This window comes from Arachis ipaensis, chromosome B4, assembly GCF_059453495.1.
Source record: "Arachis ipaensis isolate K30076 ecotype BB chromosome B4, ASM5945349v1, whole genome shotgun sequence".
NCBI lineage: Eukaryota > Viridiplantae > Streptophyta > Magnoliopsida > Fabales > Fabaceae > Arachis > Arachis ipaensis.
This window is the reverse complement of record NC_142439.1, coordinates 135,436,191-135,456,738: the sequence shown is the minus strand read 5'-3', so window position 1 is coordinate 135,456,738 and position 20,548 is coordinate 135,436,191. Positions and strand designations below refer to the sequence as shown.

The 20,548-nt window shown below is 35.9% G+C and overlaps 3 protein-coding genes across 3 annotated transcripts; all 3 read right to left on the bottom strand.

The window, feature by feature from the left end:
* Positions 1-498: 498 nt before the first annotated feature.
* On the bottom strand, positions 499-4,859 carry LOC107638077 (TMV resistance protein N-like). The gene is made up of 4 exons (XM_016341251.3): positions 4,071-4,859; positions 2,526-3,642; positions 2,145-2,426; positions 499-2,042 (listed from the first exon to the last, which is right to left on the bottom strand). Exons 1-4 carry the CDS (start codon positions 4,571-4,573, stop codon positions 759-761), a joined length of 3,186 nt encoding a protein of 1,061 aa, XP_016196737.1. The 5' UTR covers positions 4,574-4,859; the 3' UTR covers positions 499-758.
* A 397-nt stretch (positions 4,860-5,256) lies between these two features.
* LOC107635076 (disease resistance protein Roq1-like) lies at positions 5,257-19,058 on the bottom strand. The gene is made up of 8 exons (XM_088484073.1): positions 18,444-19,058; positions 13,528-14,614; positions 9,852-10,127; positions 8,024-9,756; positions 7,482-7,592; positions 7,283-7,391; positions 6,719-6,781; positions 5,257-5,702 (listed from the first exon to the last, which is right to left on the bottom strand). The coding sequence occupies exons 1-4, from the start codon at positions 18,932-18,934 to the stop codon at positions 9,163-9,165; spliced, it is 2,448 nt and encodes an 815-aa protein (XP_088340199.1). The 5' UTR covers positions 18,935-19,058; the 3' UTR covers positions 5,257-5,702; positions 6,719-6,781; positions 7,283-7,391; positions 7,482-7,592; positions 8,024-9,162.
* Positions 19,059-19,255: 197 nt separating this feature from the next.
* Positions 19,256-20,014, bottom strand: LOC107637138 (uncharacterized). Its single transcript, XM_016340582.2, has one exon. It carries the CDS (start codon positions 20,012-20,014, stop codon positions 19,256-19,258), a length of 759 nt encoding a protein of 252 aa, XP_016196068.2.
* Positions 20,015-20,548: the final 534 nt, after the last annotated feature.

Sequence of the window (20,548 nt, the reverse complement as noted above, 5' to 3'; positions counted from 1 at the left end):
TAACTTCTCTACTTTTGTTATTAACTTAGTTATATTCTTTGACATATCATTAGTAGCAATGTTGGAACTGATACACTCTTGCCTTCTGTAACTATACTGCTATGATTATAATTTACGTTACAAAATAAATAAATTAGTTAAAAGTAGATCCCTTTTAAAATGGCATATATGAAAATTGAAGCAAGAGACTGTAAAGCTACCAAATTACCAAATACACAGATTTACTCCTGTTTTTTTTCGGTCAAACTGTGTAAAACATAAATTTTATTTTCAGTGTGCCTTGCTACTAGAAACTGAATTGTTGAACTTAGCTAGAAAAGGTGGACAGTACTAACTTTCTTTGGTATATGACGTATGCGCAGTTTCCATAGAATAAAAAATTTCAGTAAGATAATCGTGACAAAATGGTTATTACTTTTATAATTTATTTATTTGAGTTGATTTCAATTAAATAGTTTCAAGCTCAATAACAAACCATACCACTGAAGATAGAAAATATCCAAAAGAGTAGAATTGATTACTCACTTCTGAAGACAAACAAATCTTACTTTAGTACAAAGTTGAAACATGAAAATTCAACTAATGTACAACTTAACAAGATAACTTGCTGTTCAAATGAGTGTCAAAATTTTATATGCATTTCTGAGACTGCATCTATGCATCTCCTCCATGTTCATCATTGGAAATGTTGATTCTACTTCCAATATCCAACCATATCAGCTTCCAATATCTTTTTTTTCAGTTATAAACCCATTTCCTCAATGTTTCTCTTCTAGCATCTTTTGTCTTTTCTTGTTGGGCCTCTCAGTTTCGCCTTTGTTCAAATGCTCAATTTCATCAGTATGCACCCAACATGCAGCAGAGCTCAATATCTCTGGCGGATATTCAACATTGATATCTTCAAATGACAGCTCAAAATGAATGGCTTTCCGAGTTTCTTGATCAATTAAACAATCATTGGTCATACAAAACATACACAGGTGATAACCTTGATGATACCAAATAGGAATGCTGTTGGTTATGACTCTATCACCATTGCCAACGGCCAAACGGAGTGAGAGGGAAAACCAACGTTCGGAAGGCCGCACTAGGAAACATAAAGCAATTCCTAGCCTTTCACTTGGATGGCAATGATGTGGGAAGGGGACTAGTAAGCAGTTACTTTCTTGTCGATGAACAAACCATGAAGGAATATTCGTCCCTGGAATCACCATTTGCAAGACCTCACCAGGGCCTTGGCTAGTTGATGCAAAAACAGAACATGCCTTTGATAAATTATTGAAACTGCGTGTGTCCAGTGAATCACAACACCATGCCTTTAGTTCTCTTATACTTGAAGGAAGCTCGGGCAAACTTTGAAGCCTTTTGCAACCATTTAGGCTAAGACATTTAAGCTTGGGAAGTTCATGGATACTTATTGGCAAATTAACAAAATGGTTGCCTGATAAATCCAAATCCGTCAGCGATGGAAACTGTCCGAAATCACAAGGGAACGACTCCTCAGTTAGACAACAATCTCGTAAGTCAAGGATGCTTAAAAAAGGTATAACCGACACAGAATGTGGCAAATCACAAAGACTTGAGCACGAAGAAGCACGCAGAATTCTGAGGGACTCTAATTCATGAATACTGTCAGGAAGGCAAGTAAGCTTTTTGCAACCTCTTAAGTCCAATTCAGATAGGCCAACTAAACATCCAAGTGATATGGGTAGTTCAGATATAGCCATGTCCTGAAAAGAAAGTCTTGATAACTTTGTCATGCACTCTCCAAATTCAGGAGGACTCATGAAACTCTTACAGTCACAAAGATTCAGTTCCTTGAGCGAACTCATCTCTAATTTACCTGGAAAAGTTTCAAGACTTGTGCACTCCCACAAATTCAACACAAGAAGGCTTTTGTGGCATATGAGAGAGGGGTGAATAAGAGTTAGGCAGTGACAACATGAAAGATCAAGTGTTTCAAGAACAGGAACCCCTGAAAGATCTGGTGTTTGCTCCAAGCCTGAACAGCTTAGATCCAAGTGCTTCAACTTCTCTAGAAACTGATCACATTAGAAATATGTTAAACTTGCCAAGTTTTTAAAGGCTAATGTAACAGAATTTGAAAGAGCTCCTGAGAATTTGTAAAGAAAAAAGAGTCTTACCTTAAATCCATGCCAAAGTTGTACAATGTTACTCCAACTTATTTTAATTTCAACAAGTTCATATCTTTGATCCACAAGGGGCAAGGTCTCCAGTGGACAAAGTTCCCAGTGAAGAACTTTTAAGGTACTTGGAATATTGATATGAATATGAGCTCTCACAAAATCAAAGTTGAGAAATTTTAGCTGACTCATATTTGGAAAAGCTTTGTCTCTCCAACTTTCCACATAGTATGTCCCATTTCCTATTGGAGGTAGAACTATGCTTTGAATTGTTTCAGTTCCCTGTATAGAAAATTAAAATATGAGAAAGTCTTATGGAGTAAGTTGAAATATAAATAAAGTGCTAGAACATCTTATAATTGTGAAAGAGTTGGCACATACCTTGTTTTGTGTAAGCATGAGATCAAGGTCCTCTGGAGACCACAATCGACTACGTTTACTAGGATAATTTGGAGATTCTTGAATGACAAAGTTTCTCCCCATTTCTTGAAGCAAATCATGCATTTCCAACACATCAAACTTTTTCTTAAACACATCAATGTCCTGCTTTACTGTAACCAAAGACCTCTCAATCAAAACATCAATGTCAATTTGTGGATTATAACCACGCTTTTCAAATAAATCTAATACTTTGTCTTTAGGCTTTCCCTTAAAAAAGCAGGCTATATCTAAAAATATTTCCTTTTGCATGGAATCCAAACCATCATAACTTATTCTTAGTGTTTCAAGAATTTTGGCATCCGAAACACTTCTTAATTTTTTGACAGCACTACGCCAAGCACTGATATTTCTTCCATAAAGATAAGAACCTAAAACCTTAAGTGCCAATGGAAGACCGCCAGTATATTTGACCACTTCATGGGACATTTCCAAATACCCTTCTTCAGGAACATCACGTTTGAAGGCTTTTGAACAAAAGAAACGAAGAGCTTCCGTTTTATCTAAACATTCAACCTCATAAGTGTCACACACTTCATGTGTCTTTAGTAGATGCATATCTCTAGTTGTTATCATTACCCTGCTTCCGGGGCCAAACCAGTCTTGATTCCCAGCCAAATTCTCCAATTGGCTTACATCATTCACATCGTCAAGAACAATAAGAACCTTCTTGTTGCATAAAGAATTTCTTATGATCCTCATTCCATCATACAAATTACTGAAAGTACATCTACTCACATGAATATGTTCACCAAGAATTTTTTGTAGTTGAAGTATCCCATTTGTCTCACATGTATCTCTAATGTTAGCAAGAAAACAACTAATTTGAAATTGATCTTCAATGGCTTCATAGATTGCTCTAGCAATAGTTGTCTTACCAACACCACCCATGCCCCATATGCCTGTAAATCGAACATCACTCAACCCAATACACATGAGTGTAGTTACATCCTCCACCCTTGAAGCCATACCAAAAAGGTTCTCTATGCAAGATGGCAATTTTGGAATTAGCCTTGTATGCACATGTTGAGCAATGCTTTCCACAAGTGTTGCCTCATGCCTATATAAGAAAGAACTTTTTATTGGGTCTAAAATGAAACACATACAAAATAAGGTAACATTTTTTCTTATTTGAAAAAACAAATTAGAATTATTAGGATAGAAGGAAGAGTATAAATAAAGTTCTCAAATTATTGGCTGAATATGAATGACTTGAACGTTTTGTTCAACTACTATAGCATGTGGAGAGCATAATTTGACAAGAGGAATTGCTTAACCTTGCTCCAAGTATGTTTTATTTTATGTTTTGTATATCAAAGGTATAATAAGATTGGTCATTTGGCCCTCTCAGTTATCAGTCTACACTTGCTGACAACTACTTAAAATGTTGGAATCTTAAATCACCTTAACTTGCTGACAATTACTTTATATTTATGTAAGGCACATAATCAGTATAAAACAATTGAAGCTGATGGACAGTGAACTCACTGATTTTTGGAGTCCCATCCAGAGTAACTGGCAACTTGTATTAAGGCTTCTCTCCATCTCTTGACCTTCTCACTGTCTCCTCCGAATCTCTCTTCTTGTTTCCTGAAAGCATCCTCAAAGGTTCCTTTTTGGTGCCTCACATCACAAGGGTCCACACCATAGAACACTGGCACAATCTGTAGCCCCAGGTTGTTCTTGCACTCCACAATCTTTTGGAGCTCATCCAAGCACCAAGCAGAGGAAGCATAGTTTGGAGACAGAACGACGACCGCAAACATAGACTCTTCAATTGCTCTGAGAAGTTCATGTGAAATAACTTCACCTCTCTCAAGGTTCATGTCATCTCTAAAAGCTGTAATTCCGTTCCTTTGCAGTGAAGCATAGAGATGATCAGTGACTCCTTTGCGGGTGTCTTGTCCCCTAAAACTCAAGAACACATGATATGTCCGTGATTGGGGTGGTGGGAATGGACTAGAAGAGGCTCTGGCCATAGCAGATTCCATATGCTTCAGTTCAATTGTGTATCTAAGCCAAAGTAGCTTGGGTTATGATGTCTATAAGTGAAATCTGCAGTATGGTTTCTTGGGTGCTTGTAGACTAAGGATCAAGAAATAAGATCATGACATGTGTGTGTGAAACTGTGAATATAGGAAGTTTGTGGAATCTGATTGGTTAATGAATGTACTATGGCCTACACTACAGGAAACAAATATGGGAGGAACCTTCGACCTTGGCACAAAGACCTTACTTTATTGACTTGTTTCTGTCCACCAAGAGATTTTGTGATATACACATTAGAAAGAACAAAATATTGTAAGTATGGTCATATTTTACCTCTTCTGTACTTCACCTTTTTTATTTTTTATTTTTTTGCACACAGTAAATTTAACTGAGTTACTCCTTACAAGTTACAAAGAATTGATCACAATAATTAACAAACCAAGTCAGCCCCCCCTCCTTTTATTTATGAATTGGGAATCTATCACAAAAACACAATAGAGCCAAAACAGATAAAAGAAGGGATGCCTCTTTAGAGATTAGATCACTAAGTGAAACGGTCTTCCAATTCAAAAGGACTGAGCTAAGGTGCATCTTAACTCTAGCACTCATAAACAGGAAATGGACCAGTATAAATACGTAGTGGTTTTGCATAAGCAATAAATTTCACTATGAATGCTGACATATCAGGGGCATAACCAATATATTATATACAAATGGGTCTGTTCATATTTTACAAAATCAGCATGAAAAAAAAAATTACAAAATTTGGATGGAAAAGTGAAGAGCATAATCGACACCTCAAAAATATATGCACTTGTCTGGCCGCCCAAACTATGGCATATTCATGAGATTAGCACCAGAAAAATGACTTGTGATGAAAACCATGGTTAACCAGAACATAAACAATGTTTAATTGTCGCCACAATCAAATATAAAGTGATGCATGGTCCATATGTTTGAAATAGAACCCATCAGATCTTTCAAGCAGATCAAGGTGAAGAAAACCACTCGAACATATAACTTTGTCAGCAAGAAAACATATGTATATCGAGCAAAGATGAAGTCTGCATTCACCCTCATATATCTTCCATCATTGCAAAAGTTTTCCCTTCCAATAAATCTTGAATGAGTCTACAATGGACAGATAGCAGGAACTAATTATATATTTTGTTCATGAGAATGCACATTGTGAGGGAAAAAGTAAGAGAGAATCTGTAATATTGGAAAAAGAGCTAAAGCAGAATGCACAGGTCAAGAAAGTGAACCCTTTTTATAAAATAGCAAAAGATTTATGAACCGTAAAAATATGTGGTACTCTTCAAATGAGAAATCAAATATGAGGAAAAATAATTAAAAATAAAAGGGATAAAAATAGTCTTAGGCGTTTGAGCATATTATCACACAAGACAATAAAAAATTAAGACACTCTTTAGGTTTTTCTTTTTCTTTTCCAATTTTCATTTTTTTTTTAAATTGTATTTGTTTTACAGAAAAGTAGAGATGTAGAGTAGAAGAAATTACCATAATCACAGACACAATTCATGAATGCATCTTTATTTTGGCTGCTTATCTTCCACAGATAAATAATGGTGCCCCATATGTGCCTTTGTTTATACTTTCTACTACAGTTGTTTACTGAAACTGTTTATAATTAACCTTTTTTCACTCAAAATAATGGTTTCAGTTGTTCAGAATTGAATATGCCTTCCAAGAAAAAGGATACAAAAAACATCAAATATAACAAAGCCACTACAATGTGCTTATTTCATGGAATACGTAAAAGCATACTAATGCCAATGGTTCAAAACACTAATGTTCAGCCAAAAAAATAAAATTAGTGAGGTCTCAGCTAGCTGAAGTGGAAAATGATTTTGTTGATTCTGTTTATGAAAAGATAAATTGACTATCCAACAAACATTAGCTCCTAATCTCTAGCTAATAATATATAAACCCAAAAATCATTGCTGCAAGTAATCATTTCTATACAAAGTAAATACATTTCCATTTGACAACAACGTCCCCAAATATAGGATGTAACTGTAGTGCACACATAATAGGCAGGAATAATAGTTATATGCTATATTAGTTATAATTTAGTGTACAAACTGACATGCTATAATTTCAACAGTAATCTAGATTACATATACCTGCAGCGTGGTGCTGCATGCTTTTCACAGCCGAACATCATGTCTGAACCAGTCAAAAAGCACCTGTAAAATCTCATCAGAAGAATGCACTTGCCAACAAAGTGAACCTTTGCCAGAATGGAATTAAAAAGATGTCAAATACATGTTTAAATGACTCCCTTTACAAAAGGAAAATCGCAATGACAGTGAAGAAATGCAATGATTACTGGCTTATTGCTGTGTGTGCTTAAAAATGTCCTCTCTGATTTGCACGATTAATTCCAAGCATGTTATAAAAATCATTTAACAATAATGTAGAACCAAAGATAAGAGGGAAATGACGGCGCTAATTGCTGAGACATTGGAACTATTCTCATGTTAGGAGTCTAATAGCAATGCCATTTGGCTAGCCTTGTACCAGTTCGACATAGTTAACATAATTATATCATGTCAGTGTTATTGCTGTTGTCACCTCATATTATATAATGAAATGATTAAGGATTCTATTTTTCATCATCTATTACATTTTTACCATTTATTTTAACACTGTGGCTGTTGCAATCATGTCAATGAATCCAAGCATACCTTAGAACTTCTTAACAGAGTAAGCAGGACAAACATCCATTCTTTAAGCTTGACAGAGCCCATGTGAGCAAGGAGAAAGTAAGTATCCAACTGCCTCTGTAATTTGAAGCTGATAATACAAAATAATGTCATTAGTAAACAGCAAAGAAACTAATCAAAGAAATATTAGAATATAGCTATCCAAGCTTCAGCACTTAACTGTCTAGTTATTGCACCAGGACATAAATTGGCTTCAGCAATTCAGTTAATTATCTGCATTAACCCTTCATAGAACTTCATCATACATATTTTGAATTTATATCTCATTTTCCTGAAAATGTCACATGATGTTTTATTAGAAAAGAAGTTACAGAAAAGGAGGAAAAAATGCAATGATTCCTCCAATGCATGAGACTTTATAAAGGTAATTGATCACATTTATCAGCTTGAATTGACAATAAATCCATGTCTTTCGGTCAATGTATCTTATCTTTCAGAAAAATATATTGCCCAAATCTCTACTTTATAAGATACCTATATCCCATACTTCTATCTGAATTTGTAATTTACGAGTAACTGCCATGGTACATTTATGATTATGACATCAACATCAACATATGTTTTAGTAATTTCACAAAATGGAAATTTTATTTTTGTATCATTCATACCATAATTATGAAAGGAAAATCCTAACCAATATTAAGACCACAATTCATTCTCAACAACCATAAGATTAGAAGTTGTCAAAATAAAGAAGGATACCCAAATCAAAATTAGAGAGGCACGTGCACTGACAAATCCTTTGATACAATTCAAGCTGGACCAATGTGTATTCTTTTGTCTGAAGCTGGACCTTGACATAGTTGGAAGGGAAGAGGTCTAAAATTGAAAAATGCAGCCGTTTTAAGAAAAGAAACAGCATATTAAAGGCTTATCAAGTATGAGAACCAAGTGCTGTGGGGAATGCAAAGGGAAGAGAAGTAAGAGTTCAGGTGGGTCAGAGCTTTTGCGAGATGCCAAACCGCCAATAGCACCCTCTGCTGTGGCACCATGCTTTTCCTCTTCGTCACACAGTGGAGGGCCAACCACCAACATCTTATTCCTAGAAGTTGAAGAATGTGACCTCATGTCCATGTTCCATTCAAGAGTTTCTTTTTCTTTTCCCTGTTTGGGATTTTGTTTTCCTGAAATCTTGAATGTCTTGCTTGCACACCCAACGTGCTCCACATCTCTGTACTCGGATATCAGAATAGTAATCATCTGGAAATAACAATTGGAAGCGATTGTGTTGGCATAACAGCTTACTAAAATAGTAACCGTTCACGCACACAATGAGCAAAGAATCTGAACTATCCACCACGTATAAACTCGCGTTGATGAATTCTTTCCCGTTGCAGATCACAGAAGGATAGAATGTGAATGTTCTGTAACCTTTGGTACGTTCAAATAGGAAACAGAGAGCAAGTGCGACCATTTCAGTTGAAGGGCAATTAAGTGGGAATGAGACTGATACTCCCTCATCTTCTTCCTGATGCTCAAACCATCCTGGAATTTCCTCCCCCGTGATCAACATTTGCAAGACATCTTCACGATCTTGGCTAGCTGATTCTGCAAAGCCACAACACGCCTTTGATATAACATCATCAACATTTGATGCATCTAGTGAATCACAACCCTGTGCGTGTAATTCTCGTAGACTTGATGGAAGCTCTGGTAAAACCTCCAATTCATCGCAAAAAGATAGCTTTAGACATGTAAGTCTGGGAAGTTGATGGATACTTATTGGAACTCTTATAAAACAGTTATCCGATAAATCCAAATTCGTCAACTGCGCTAAGTGGCCAAGATCGCAGTAAAGGGTCGACTCTTTAGATGTGCTAAAACATCCTTCTAATTTCAGGCTACTCAAAGAGGTCAGGCTCAGGCAAGAGAGAGAACGCAAAAAATCCAACAATATTTGGGCTGTCAAACTCATCATAATAAGCTGTGACTGTGAGGGACTCTAACCTAGGAGCTTCGTGTGGAAGACAACTAAGCTCGACGAATCCATGTAGCTCCAACTTCTTTAGGAAACATCCAGTTAAGGGTAGACTAGTAAGCTTGTCACATCCAGTTAAGTCCAACTCAGACACGCCAGCCAAATTTCCAAGCGTCGTGGGTACCTCTTCTATATCTGTATATGTCAGAATAAGAATCGATAACTGTTTCATGCATTCCCCAAATTCTGGCAGTCTTCTCAAACGAGTGCAACAGTCTAGACCTAGTGTCTCGAGTGAACACATCTCCAATTTATCTGCAAGTGTTTCAATACTATAACATCCCGTTAAATTCAATTCAACAAGGCTTTTGTGGAGTGCGAGCGACGGGTGAACATAATTCAGCTCCCTACAATGCTCAAGATTAAGTATTTTAAGAACGGGAGCTCCAGAAAGATCTGGCGTTTCCTTCAGCTTGTAGCAGCAAGACAAATTCAAGAGCTCTAACTTTTTAAGAACCTGAAAAAACATAAAAGGAATATCACATGGTTACTAGTTTTGCTGGAAATGTTAATGTAATAAAATTTTATAGAGCTCTTGATGAGCAGGTCTACCTTCTTTCCATCCCATAACTGTACAATTTTGCTATCAGGCAGATGGATTTCAACAAGTTCATAGTGTTGATCTGTAAAGGGCAGAGTTTCCATTGGACAACATTTCCAGTGCAAAACCTTTAATGTACTAGGAATATCGCAGAGAATGGGAGCTTCCACGAAATCTAAAACGAGAAGCTTTAGCTTGCACATATTTGAGAAAGATAAATCTCTCCATTTTCCTTCAGTTTCCCTATACACCTTATGTAGAACGATGCTATGAATTGCTTCAGTTTCCTACACATACACATAAATAAATAAACAAATAAAAAAATCGATGAAAAAACTATACTGATTGAGATAACCATACAACAAACAAACAAACAAACAATAACAAAGCCTTGTCCCACTAAGTGGGGTCGGCTACATGAATCAAACGACGCCATTGTGCTCTGTCATGTATCATGTCTACAAAGAGACCGTTTACATGTAGATCTCGTTTGACCACCTCATGGATGGTCTTCTTAGGTCTTCCTCTGCCTTTCGCCTTTTGTCCATCTTCCATCTCATCCACCCTCCTGACTAGATGTTCTATCGGTCTTCTTCCCACATGTCCAAACCACCTGAGACGCGATTCAACCATCTTTTCCACAATGGGTGCTACTCCAACTCTCTCCCTTATATCTTCATTCCTTATTTTATCCAATCGCGTATGACCACTCATCCATCTCAACATCTTCATCTCTGCCACACTCAACTTATGTTCGTGCTCCCCTTTAGCCGCCCAACACTCCGTACCATACAGCATAGCCGGTCTTATAGCGGTGCGATAGAATTTACCTTTAAGTTTTAAAGGCACTTTTTTGTCGCATATAAAACCAGATGCACTCCGCCATTTTGACCAACCTGCTTGGATCCTATGATTTACATCCTGTTCAATCTCTCCATTATCCTGTATGATGCACCCAAGATACTTAAAACTTTTAACTTTTCGCAGGATGTTTTCTCCAATCTTCACCTCTATATTGGAGTTTTCCCTTCTCAGACTGAACTTACATTCCATATATTCCGTCTTGCTACGGCTTATGCGCAGACCATACACTTCTAGAGCTTCTCTCCATAACTCCAACTTCTTATTTAGGTCTTCCCTTGACTCTCCCATAAGGACGATATCATCGGCAAAAAGCATGCACCATGGCACGGGTTCTTGGATGTGCTCTGTGAGTACTTCCAAGACTAATGTGAAAAGGTATGGACTTAAGGATGATCCCTGGTGTAATCCTATACCAATAGGGAATTCCTCTGTCACACCACCTTGAGTCTTCACACTAGTTGTGGCCCCCTCATACATGTCTTTAATTGCCCGAATATATGCGATCCTTACTCTCCTCTTTTCTAAAACCTTCCATAAAACCTCCCTTGGTACCCTATCATACGCTTTTTCCAAATCAATAAACACCATGTGTAGATCCCTTTTATTACTACGATACCTCTCCATCATCCTTCTTAATAGGTATATCGCTTCAGTGGTAGATCTGCCTGGCATAAATCCAAATTGGTTCTCTGTTACTTGTGTCTCTTTTCTCAACCTCCGTTCTATCACCCTTTCCCATAACTTCATAGTATGACTCATAAGCTTAATCCCTCTATAGTTTCCGCAACTTTGTATATCCCCCTTATTCTTGTAGATAGGTACCAAGGTGCTCTTTCTCCACTCATCAGGCATCTTCTTTGACCTTAAAATCTCATTAAAAAGCTTGGTTAACCAGTTGATGCCTTTTCCTCCAAGACCCTTCCAAACCTCAATCGGGATATTATCAGGTCCTACTGCCCTGCCATTTTTCATCTGCTTTAGAGCCTCTTTTACCTCGAAGTCTCGAATCCTTCGATAGTAGTTAAAGTTTTGATCTTCTTCCCTTGTGCATAATCGACCAAGGCTCGGAAGAGTCTTCTGTCCCTCATTAAATAACTCGTAGAAGTAGCTCTTCCACCTTTCATTAATCTTCTCCTCTTGAGCCAACACCTCTCCATCCTTATCCTTTATGCACTTAACCTGATCCAAATCTCTCGTTCTTCTTTCCCGACTCTTTGCGATTCTATATATACCTTTTTCTCCTTCTTTCGTGTCCAAAGACTGGTAAAGACCCTCATATGCTCTTGTTCTTGCTTCACTTACAGCCACTTTTGTCTCTTTCTTAGCCGCCTTATATTTTTCCCAGTTATCTACATTGCGGCATAAAGACCACTCTTTAAAGCATTCCCTTTTTATCTTTATCTTTTCTTGTATACTCGCATTCCACCACCAGGACTCCTTGTCTCTTGGTCCTATTCCTTTAGATTCACCAAAACTTTCTTTTGCTGTTCTTCTAATAACTTCTGCCATCTCCCTCCACATCTCTTCCGCGCTTCCATTCCCATCCCACTTTGCCTCTTCTCCTACCCGTCTTAGGAAGCTTCTTTGTTCCTCCCCTTTCATCCGCCACCACCTCGTCCTTGGGTTCTTCGTATGATGTCTTTTCCTCAACTTTTGCTCAACGCGAAAATCCAGGACGAGCACCCTATGTTGTGTTGTCAAACTCTCTCCCGGGATAATTTTACAGTTAATGCAAAATTTCCGGTCGACTCTCCTCAACAAGAAGAAGTCGATTTGAGAGCTTGTCATGCCACTCTTATAGGTTATAAGATGTTCGTCTCTCTTTTTAAAACATGTATTTGCGATGAGAAGATCAAAAGTTGAGGAAAAGTCCAAAATAGTTTTACCCTCGGCATTGATCACCCCGAAACCATGGCCTCCGTGAATACTCCCATATCCAGTCACTTCTCTCCCAACATGGCCATTTAAATCTCCTCCTAAGAAAATCTTATCTCCCAAAGGTATGCCTTGAACCAAACTCTCTAGATCCTCCCAAAAGCTTATCTTGTGTTGTTCGTCCGAACCCACTTGCGGTGCATAGGCGCTAATCACATGGAAAGCACCTCCCTCCACCACAAGTTTGATAGAGATGATCCGATCTCCCACCCTCTTGACATCCACTACGTCTTTCTTCCACTGCTTATCCACAATTATTCCAACCCCATTCCTATTCTTCACCTTTCCTGTATACCAAAGTTTGAAACCAGAAGTATCCAACTCCCTAGCCTTTGCACCAACCCATTTCGTTTCTTGTAGGCACATAATGTTAATCTTCCTCCTTGTCATGGTGTCCACCACCTCCATGGACTTTCCTGTTAGAGTGCCTATGTTCCATGTCCCAAATCTCAACCTTCTGTCGCTTCGACCTTTACCTTTTCCTTTGTGAACTAGCTTATTTACCCTCGTCCGTTCACGAAAACGCGAGAACCCTTGCTCATTTAACACTACATCCGGGCACCGATGCAGCGGCTCTTGCTTCGACACCGTACTCGAGCCATACGGCGCGTTGCTTCCGGGCAACGACCTAGCTTTAGCGCAATAATGTCTTTGATTCATGTCATGGGGGTTCGGCTATATTTTTATGTTGGTTGCCGAAGACCTAACACAACCCTCCTCCTTTATCCGGGCTTGGGACCGGCTATGTACCGCAAGTGTAACATAGGCGGAGTTTGATTGAGATAACCATAATAGCAAAAAATAATTTTTAGTTAGAATGTTAAATACATTGCCAAATTCTTATTTTAATTTTATGCATCTTATAGTTGAGAAAAAAAACCAACTTACCTTCTTTTGAGTAAGTACAGAATCAACATCCTCACACCACCACAATCTGCTACGCTTACTAGCATCATTTGGAGATTCTTGAATTACAATAAGTTTGCCCATTTCTTCAAGCAGATCATGCATCCCCAATTCATCATATTTATCTATAGTGACCAATGCTCTATTAATCAAAACATCAATGCCAATTACAGCATGATGACCACATCCATCTAATATCTTTGTTACATAACCTTTCTTCCGTCCTTTAAAGAAACAAGCAATATCTAGAAAAATATCATTTTCCATAGAATCTAAACCATCATAGCTTATTTTTAATACATCAATAATGTCAGAATGTGAAGACTTCTTTATCTTCTCAATAGCACTATGCCAAACCGCAATAGGTCTACCATTAAGATAGGAACCCAATACTTTAAGTGCCAATGGAAGACCACCACTGTACTTGATCACTTCTTGGAACAAATCCAAAAACCCTTCTGCAGGTTCTGGTTGTTTAAAAGCTTTCAGACAAAAGAGATTAAAGGCTTCACTATCCACTAACCCCTTAACTTTCCAAGTTTCATGCAGTTCCTTTAGCACCTCAACGTCTCTAGTTGTAATTATTATTCTGCTTCCAGGACCAAACCAAGCTTGCTCCCCAGCCAAATTCTCTAATTGTTTTTCTTGATTTACATCATCAAGAACAAGAAGTACCTTTTTGAGACGTAAAGAGTTTTGAATTATTGTTCTCCCATCATACTCGCTAAAAACAGTAGCTGAATTAATACGCGTTTGATCAAGAAGTTGCCTTTGTATGTGGACAATATCTTTTTTCTCACATTGCTCCCTTACGTCAGCAAGAAAGCAAGCAACTTCAAATATACTTCGAATAGTTTCAAAGACTACTCTAGCAATAGTTGTCTTACCTATGCCACCCATTCCCCATATGTTTATATAGCGAACATCATTCAATCCAAGGCCTATTCGGCAAATCACTTGTTTCACTCTTGATTCAATCCCCACAAGATTTTTCATTGACGATGGCAACTTGGGAATCAATATTTCAAATATATGTTGAGCAATATTCTCGACAAGTGCTGCCTCGTCCCTATTCAGGAGATCGAAGAGAATTTCTTTGTAAGTCTACCAATACATAAGTAAAATAAAGCAACAAATTTTATTTAAAAAAATTGTAATAAGAGAAAGAAAAACAATACAAAACAAAACAAGTACAACAGAAGTTTACAAAAACAATTCATTTGCATTAAGCTATATGTATTTTCCAGATAATTTATTCATTCGATATAGATTTTTATAAAAAAAATATTTAATACCTGATTAATTGAATTATTATTAGTCAAACCGTATTCTACGAAAGAATTTCAAGTTATACTAGAGTGAGACCGCACAATGCGCAGAGAGGTAGATTACTTATATTATAAATAGATTTTAATAAATTTTATATTAAAAATATTTTAGAGAACATATTATAAATATATTTTGAATTTATTTTTTTAAAAAAGACATAGATTATTTATATTAGAGTTATATAAAACTGGATTTTCATTTTTCGATTTGCATTAATTGCTATACTTTGTTTTTTTGCGTTTTTTTGTTTGTTTGTAAATAATTAAAAAATGAATGAATGAGAATGAAAAACATATAAAAATGTTAAATTAAATTTAAAAATTTTTTGACAATTAGTATGAGAGATTAAGAAATGAATAGTAAGAGTCTTATTATGTATAAGTTGTAGAATTTGAATATTTGTAACTGAAATTTTTTATAATAATTATTATTATGACACTTTTAATGTATGTTTATTGCATTTAATTAGTACTTGATGTTTCAATTGAATAATAATAGATAAGAGTTTTTTTTTTTAATTTTTTTAAAATATTTTACTAAATAGTGATTGACTGATTTTCATCTTTTGTCAAGTCATTAGAATTGCAGATGTGTCATCATTAGCAAAGAAAAGATGGCTTAAACTCATTGTAGAGAAAGTTAGTATCAGCTTTTATATATTATAAAAAGGTTAAATTAAATTTAAGAAATTTTTGACAATTAGTACGAGAGATTAAGAAATGAAGAATAATAAAAGTCTTAATATGTATAAGTTGTAGAATTTGAATATTTGTAACTGAATTTTTTTATAGTAATTATTATTATGACACTTTTAATGTATGTTTATTGCATTTAATTAGTACTTGAATAATAATAGATAAGAGTTTTTTGTTTTAATTTTTTTAAAATATTTTACTAAATAGTGATTGATTGATTTTCATCATTTGCCAAGTCATTAGAATTGTTGATGTGGCATCATTAGCAAAGAAAATATGGCTTAAACTCATTGTGAAAAAAGTTAGTATTAACAAAGAAAAGATGGCTTAAACTTATTGTGGAGAAAGTTACTATGAGCTTTTATATATTATAAAAATTAGTATGAGTGATTAAGAAATGAAGAGTAGTAAGAGTCTTAATATGTATAAGTTGTAGAATTTGAATATTTGTAACTGAAATTTTTTATAATAATTATTATTATGACACTTTTAATGTATGTTTGTTGTATTTAATTAGTACTTGATGTTTCAATTGAATAATAATAGATAAGAATTTTTTGTTTTAATTTTTTAAAAATATTTTACTAAATAGTGATTGGTTGATTTTTATCTTTTGCCAAGTCATTAGAATTGTTGATGTAACATCATTAGCAAAGAAAAGATGGCTTAAACTCATTGTGGAGAAAGTTAGTATAAGCTTTTATATATTATAAAAATGTTAAATTAAATTTAAGAAATTTTTGACAATTAGTATAAGAGATTAAGAAATGAAGAGTAGTAAGAGTCTTAATATGTATAAGTTATAGAATTTGAATATTTGTAACTGAAATTTTTTATAATAATTATTATTATGACACTTTTAATGTATGTTTATTTCATTTAATTAGTACTTGAATAATAATAGATAAGAGTTTTTTATTTTAATTTTTTTAAAATATTTTACTAAATAGTGATTGGTTGATTTTTATCTTTTGCCAAGTCATTAGAATTGTTGATGTGGCATTATTAGTAAAGAAAAGATGGCTTAAACTCATTGTGGAGAAAGTTAGTATCAGCTTTTATATATTATGAATAGATAAATTATAAATAGATAGATAGATTTGGCAAGATTTGAGTGGTGGATTCTAAAATTCTGCCAAGTAAATGATAGTGCTGACATGGCGTTAGTAGAAGAAGAGAAATAACTTAGAAGTAACGTGGGTAAACCTAATTTTGGTTGTGACTGTTGGACAGAACCATTTAAAAAAGAGGAATACATAAACTTGTGCTACTTGCAATGAGTTCACAATTAAAATGTTATTATTTATAACAAATAAATAGGGCTATTGAAAATGATATTGAACAATAGAATAAGAAAAGTAAACGGCAAAGTTAAAAATCTTTAGGAAGATACTTGGGACGAATTTCCTACGTTGGCGCCGCTGAATGGTGATGTTGGTCTGAGACCCAGAATCGAGCTCCGACAGAAAAATCGCAACAGGAGGAATGGAGTTTGCCCTGGTTTCTGCAATTTATGCAATGCAGCTCCGTCGGAGATAGACATCGTGATGGACAATTTGTTTTGAGGACAATGGCTCATGGAACCGAAAGAGGATGGAGGAAATAGGATCTTGGTACGGAGAGGTGCCAAGAGGAAGAGGGTTTCGAAAAGTATGAGAAAGGTAATAAGCTCTTTAGTTTTCAAAGCTTTTTTTTTTTGGGTAAATGTTAATTTGTGTTTTTGTTGTTTTAGAAATAAGGATTGATTTGGAAAAAGTTAAGTTATTGATTTTTATTGTGTTTTTTAGTTGTTTTTTGTGTTTTTTTTTTTTTTTTGAAAATAAAAATTGATTTGGCAAAGATTTGAATGGTGTATTCTAAAATTTTGCCAAGTAAGCGATGGTGCTGACATGGCATTAGTAAAAGAGGAGAAATAATTTAGAAGTAATGTGGATAAACCTATGTACCTACTTTTATATATTAAGAATAGATAAAAATCATCATAAAATTAATAACTCTTGATATATAGTTATGCCTATTAATGGGGAGAAAAGGACAATGAAATATATATTTTTAGCATTCATTTTCAACATCATTCTATCGTGATTGATTCCATGGTGTTATCATATTATTTTGGAGTAATGCTGAAGGGATAATAGTACAAAATTATTTTATTTATATTAATATTTATAATTACATATATATACATATATTATTTATAATTATATATTTGTTATATTTAAGATTTATATTTATTTTAATAATAATTAAAAAATATAAAATAAGAAAATAAATGAATTAAATAAACATCCAAAAAAGCAAGTTATGGCTCTAAAACAATGTCTCCTAAATATTTTTCTTATTCTATTATTAGCTAATTAATTCTATTACGAGAGCTATATTTCATATGTAATTCAGGAAAAGAAATTGTGGTAGATTAAAATAACGAACTATAATTATTATTCAATTATTACATCTGAATTAAATTTTATAGTGATTCGTTTATAGTGTGATTGTATCTACATTGAAGATGAAAAGAACGTATTCCATATATTACTATAAACTTTAATTCAAATATTTAATTTTTTTAAAAATCTATTAATTGATTTGTCTAATAGAAAAAAAAATAGAAAAGCAAATTTGATAATTAATATTTTCTAAGAATTAAAATATTCAACTAAAATTACTTTTAGAAATTGATTTAATGTATTACTCTAACAAGCTCTTACTAAATTTTCCCAAACCATATCTACGTTTCTACGTTATTTGTTAAAAGTGGGATGTATAATATTGACTGCAGTTTTGTTTACATGGGTATGGAAATAAAAGTTTGAACGGTGTATAGCAGATAAATTGTAGTAATAACAAGCGTAAGTTAATGATTAGTTAGCTTACTGATTTTTTGAGGTCCATCCAGAATAATCAGCAACTTGTTTTAACGCTTCCCTCCATCTTTGAACCTTCTCACGGTCGTGTCTCTTTTTGTGCTTCTTGAAAGCTTTCTGAAAGGTTCCTATTTGGTGCCTCACAACAGAAGGTTCCACACCGTAGAACACTGTCACCATTTGTAGCCCCAGCTTGTTCTTGCAATCAAGGATCTTGCAGAGCTCATCCAAGCACCATGTGGATGAAGCGTAGTTTGGTGACAGAACTATGATTGCAAACATAGACTCTTCAATTGCTTTGAGGAGTTCATCTGAAATAACATTACCCTTGCGAAGATTGTTATCATCTCTGTAGGTTGTGATTCCCTTTCTGTTGAGGGCGTCATAGAGATGGCTAGTGAATCGTCCGCGAGCATCTTCACCCCTGAAACTCAAGAACACGTGATAGGTGCATGCTCTTGGTGGTGGTGGAATTGAACCAGAAGAGGACTTGGATGCCATCTGTTAGAAGCTTCAAGAATTGAATTCTATGTGCACAGAAGATCCAAGGGTTGTGTTTGGTTGAAGACTGATTCAGAGAGTTAACGAGATCACTTAAAAAAGTTGTGTGCAAGAGAGAAAGGAAAGTGAGGTGGACGCTGCTCTGTGGGAATAATGAAGGAGAGAGACACTATGCAATGAAGACCCGAGTCAAAGAGAAGTTTGTTTGTTTCTTTTTTTTTTAAATCAAAGGGAGCTCAACACATAGAGTGGAGCAATTAAATGAGATACAATAAATAGCAAAGTCGAGAAACCAACTCCTAATCCTCTTCTGCATTGCTATCAACAACCAAATGGGTCAACACCACTCCATTCCTCAGAGTACCTAAACGACCTGTTTATGATGTCCTCCATGCTGGAAGTATGATCTCTGAAGAGCCTACCATTCCTTTCTAGCCAGGTTGTCCAAATAACCGCAAAGAACCCAAGGAACCACCTCTTTCTGTCTACCTTCCTTACAGATAGCTTCGTCCAGCTTTCAAAGTGATCCTTTAGTGTACCTGGAAGGCTCCACTGTCGTCCCAAGGCCCGCAGCCAAGCACACCACACCTTCCATGTGGTCTCGCACTCAAGGAACAAATGAAAAACAGTTTCCTCAGCCTTATCGCATAGCACACACCTATTATCCTGCTGAGGAATAACCCGGAATCTACATAGTCGATCCTTAGTATTCACCCTTCCAACTAAGACAAACCAAGTAAGCAGCTCAACCCTCGGAGGTACCAGACCTTTCCAAACAGTACGAGTGAAGCTATAGCTAGTGATTTCCTCTGGTAGTACTTCCGCATGCAAAACCTTCCCAAAGGAAGCCGTTGAGTAAACTTCTGTTTTATCAAATTTCCATACCACGCCATCCTCTTTTTCATTGGTGGGCTTGACCGATTGTAGCATCTCATGAAGCTGGTGAACTAAATCCAACTCCCATTGGAACAACTCTCTCCTCCACTGAAAACTCCAAATCCACTCTAGCCCATCCCAAAACCCACAATCCCCTATAACGGATCCTTGCAAGGTCGAGACCGAGAATAGTCTAGGAAACATATCTTTCAACACCCCAGACGGCAACCAGCTATCCTCCCAGAATCAGATTGTTCTGCCATTACCGAGCTCCATAGACAACCCGCTGATCATCTTTTCTCGCAACTGCAACTCACTAATTTGTAGTTGGCATATATCCCGCCAAGGACCCCCTCTTATGGGCGCCGGCTGGCCTTGCAGCATCACAGTGGGATTCATGCTGTTGCAGGAGCAAACAACTTTCTTCCATAAAGGACAATCTTCTTTTGAGAACCTCCACCACCACTTGAACAACAGAGCTGTATTTCGAATCACCGCATCCCCAACTCCCAAACCACCTACTTGCTTCGGAGCCATAACTATTTCCCACTTCACAAGCGGTACCCCGTGCCTCCCATCCTCTGTACTCCACAAGAATCGGCGTTGTAGGGAAATCAGCTTTTCCGCCACCGTCTTCGGCATCTTATATAGGCTGAGGTAGTAGATGGGCAAGCTATTAAGAACCGACTTAATCAGGACCAGCTTTCCTGCTTTGTTAAGAGTCTTTGCTTTCCACAA

What these genes read in the sequence shown, in the direction of transcription:
- LOC107638077 (XM_016341251.3), bottom strand. Translation starts at nt 4,573, where the DNA reads ATGGAATCTGCTATGGCCAGAGCCTCTTCTAGTCCATTCCCACCACCC. An exon ending in TCATGCTTACACAAAACAAG is followed by an intron (nt 2,427 to 2,525) that starts GTATGTGCCAAC and finishes TTTTCTATACAG; the next exon opens with GGAACTGAAACAATTCAAAG. An exon ending in AACTTTGGCATGGATTTAAG is followed by an intron (nt 2,043 to 2,144) that starts GTAAGACTCTTT and finishes TAATGTGATCAG; the next exon opens with TTTCTAGAGAAGTTGAAGCA.
- LOC107637138 (XM_016340582.2), bottom strand. Translation starts at nt 20,014, where the DNA reads ATGTTTCCTAGACTATTCTCGGTCTCGACCTTGCAAGGATCCGTTATA.
- LOC107635076 (XM_088484073.1), bottom strand. Translation starts at nt 18,934, where the DNA reads ATGGCATCCAAGTCCTCTTCTGGTTCAATTCCACCACCACCAAGAGCA. An exon ending in GGATGGACCTCAAAAAATCA is followed by an intron (nt 14,615 to 18,443) that starts GTAAGCTAACTA and finishes TCTCCTGAATAG; the next exon opens with GGACGAGGCAGCACTTGTCG. An exon ending in CTGTACTTACTCAAAAGAAG is followed by an intron (nt 10,128 to 13,527) that starts GTAAGTTGGTTT and finishes GTGTATGTGTAG; the next exon opens with GAAACTGAAGCAATTCATAG.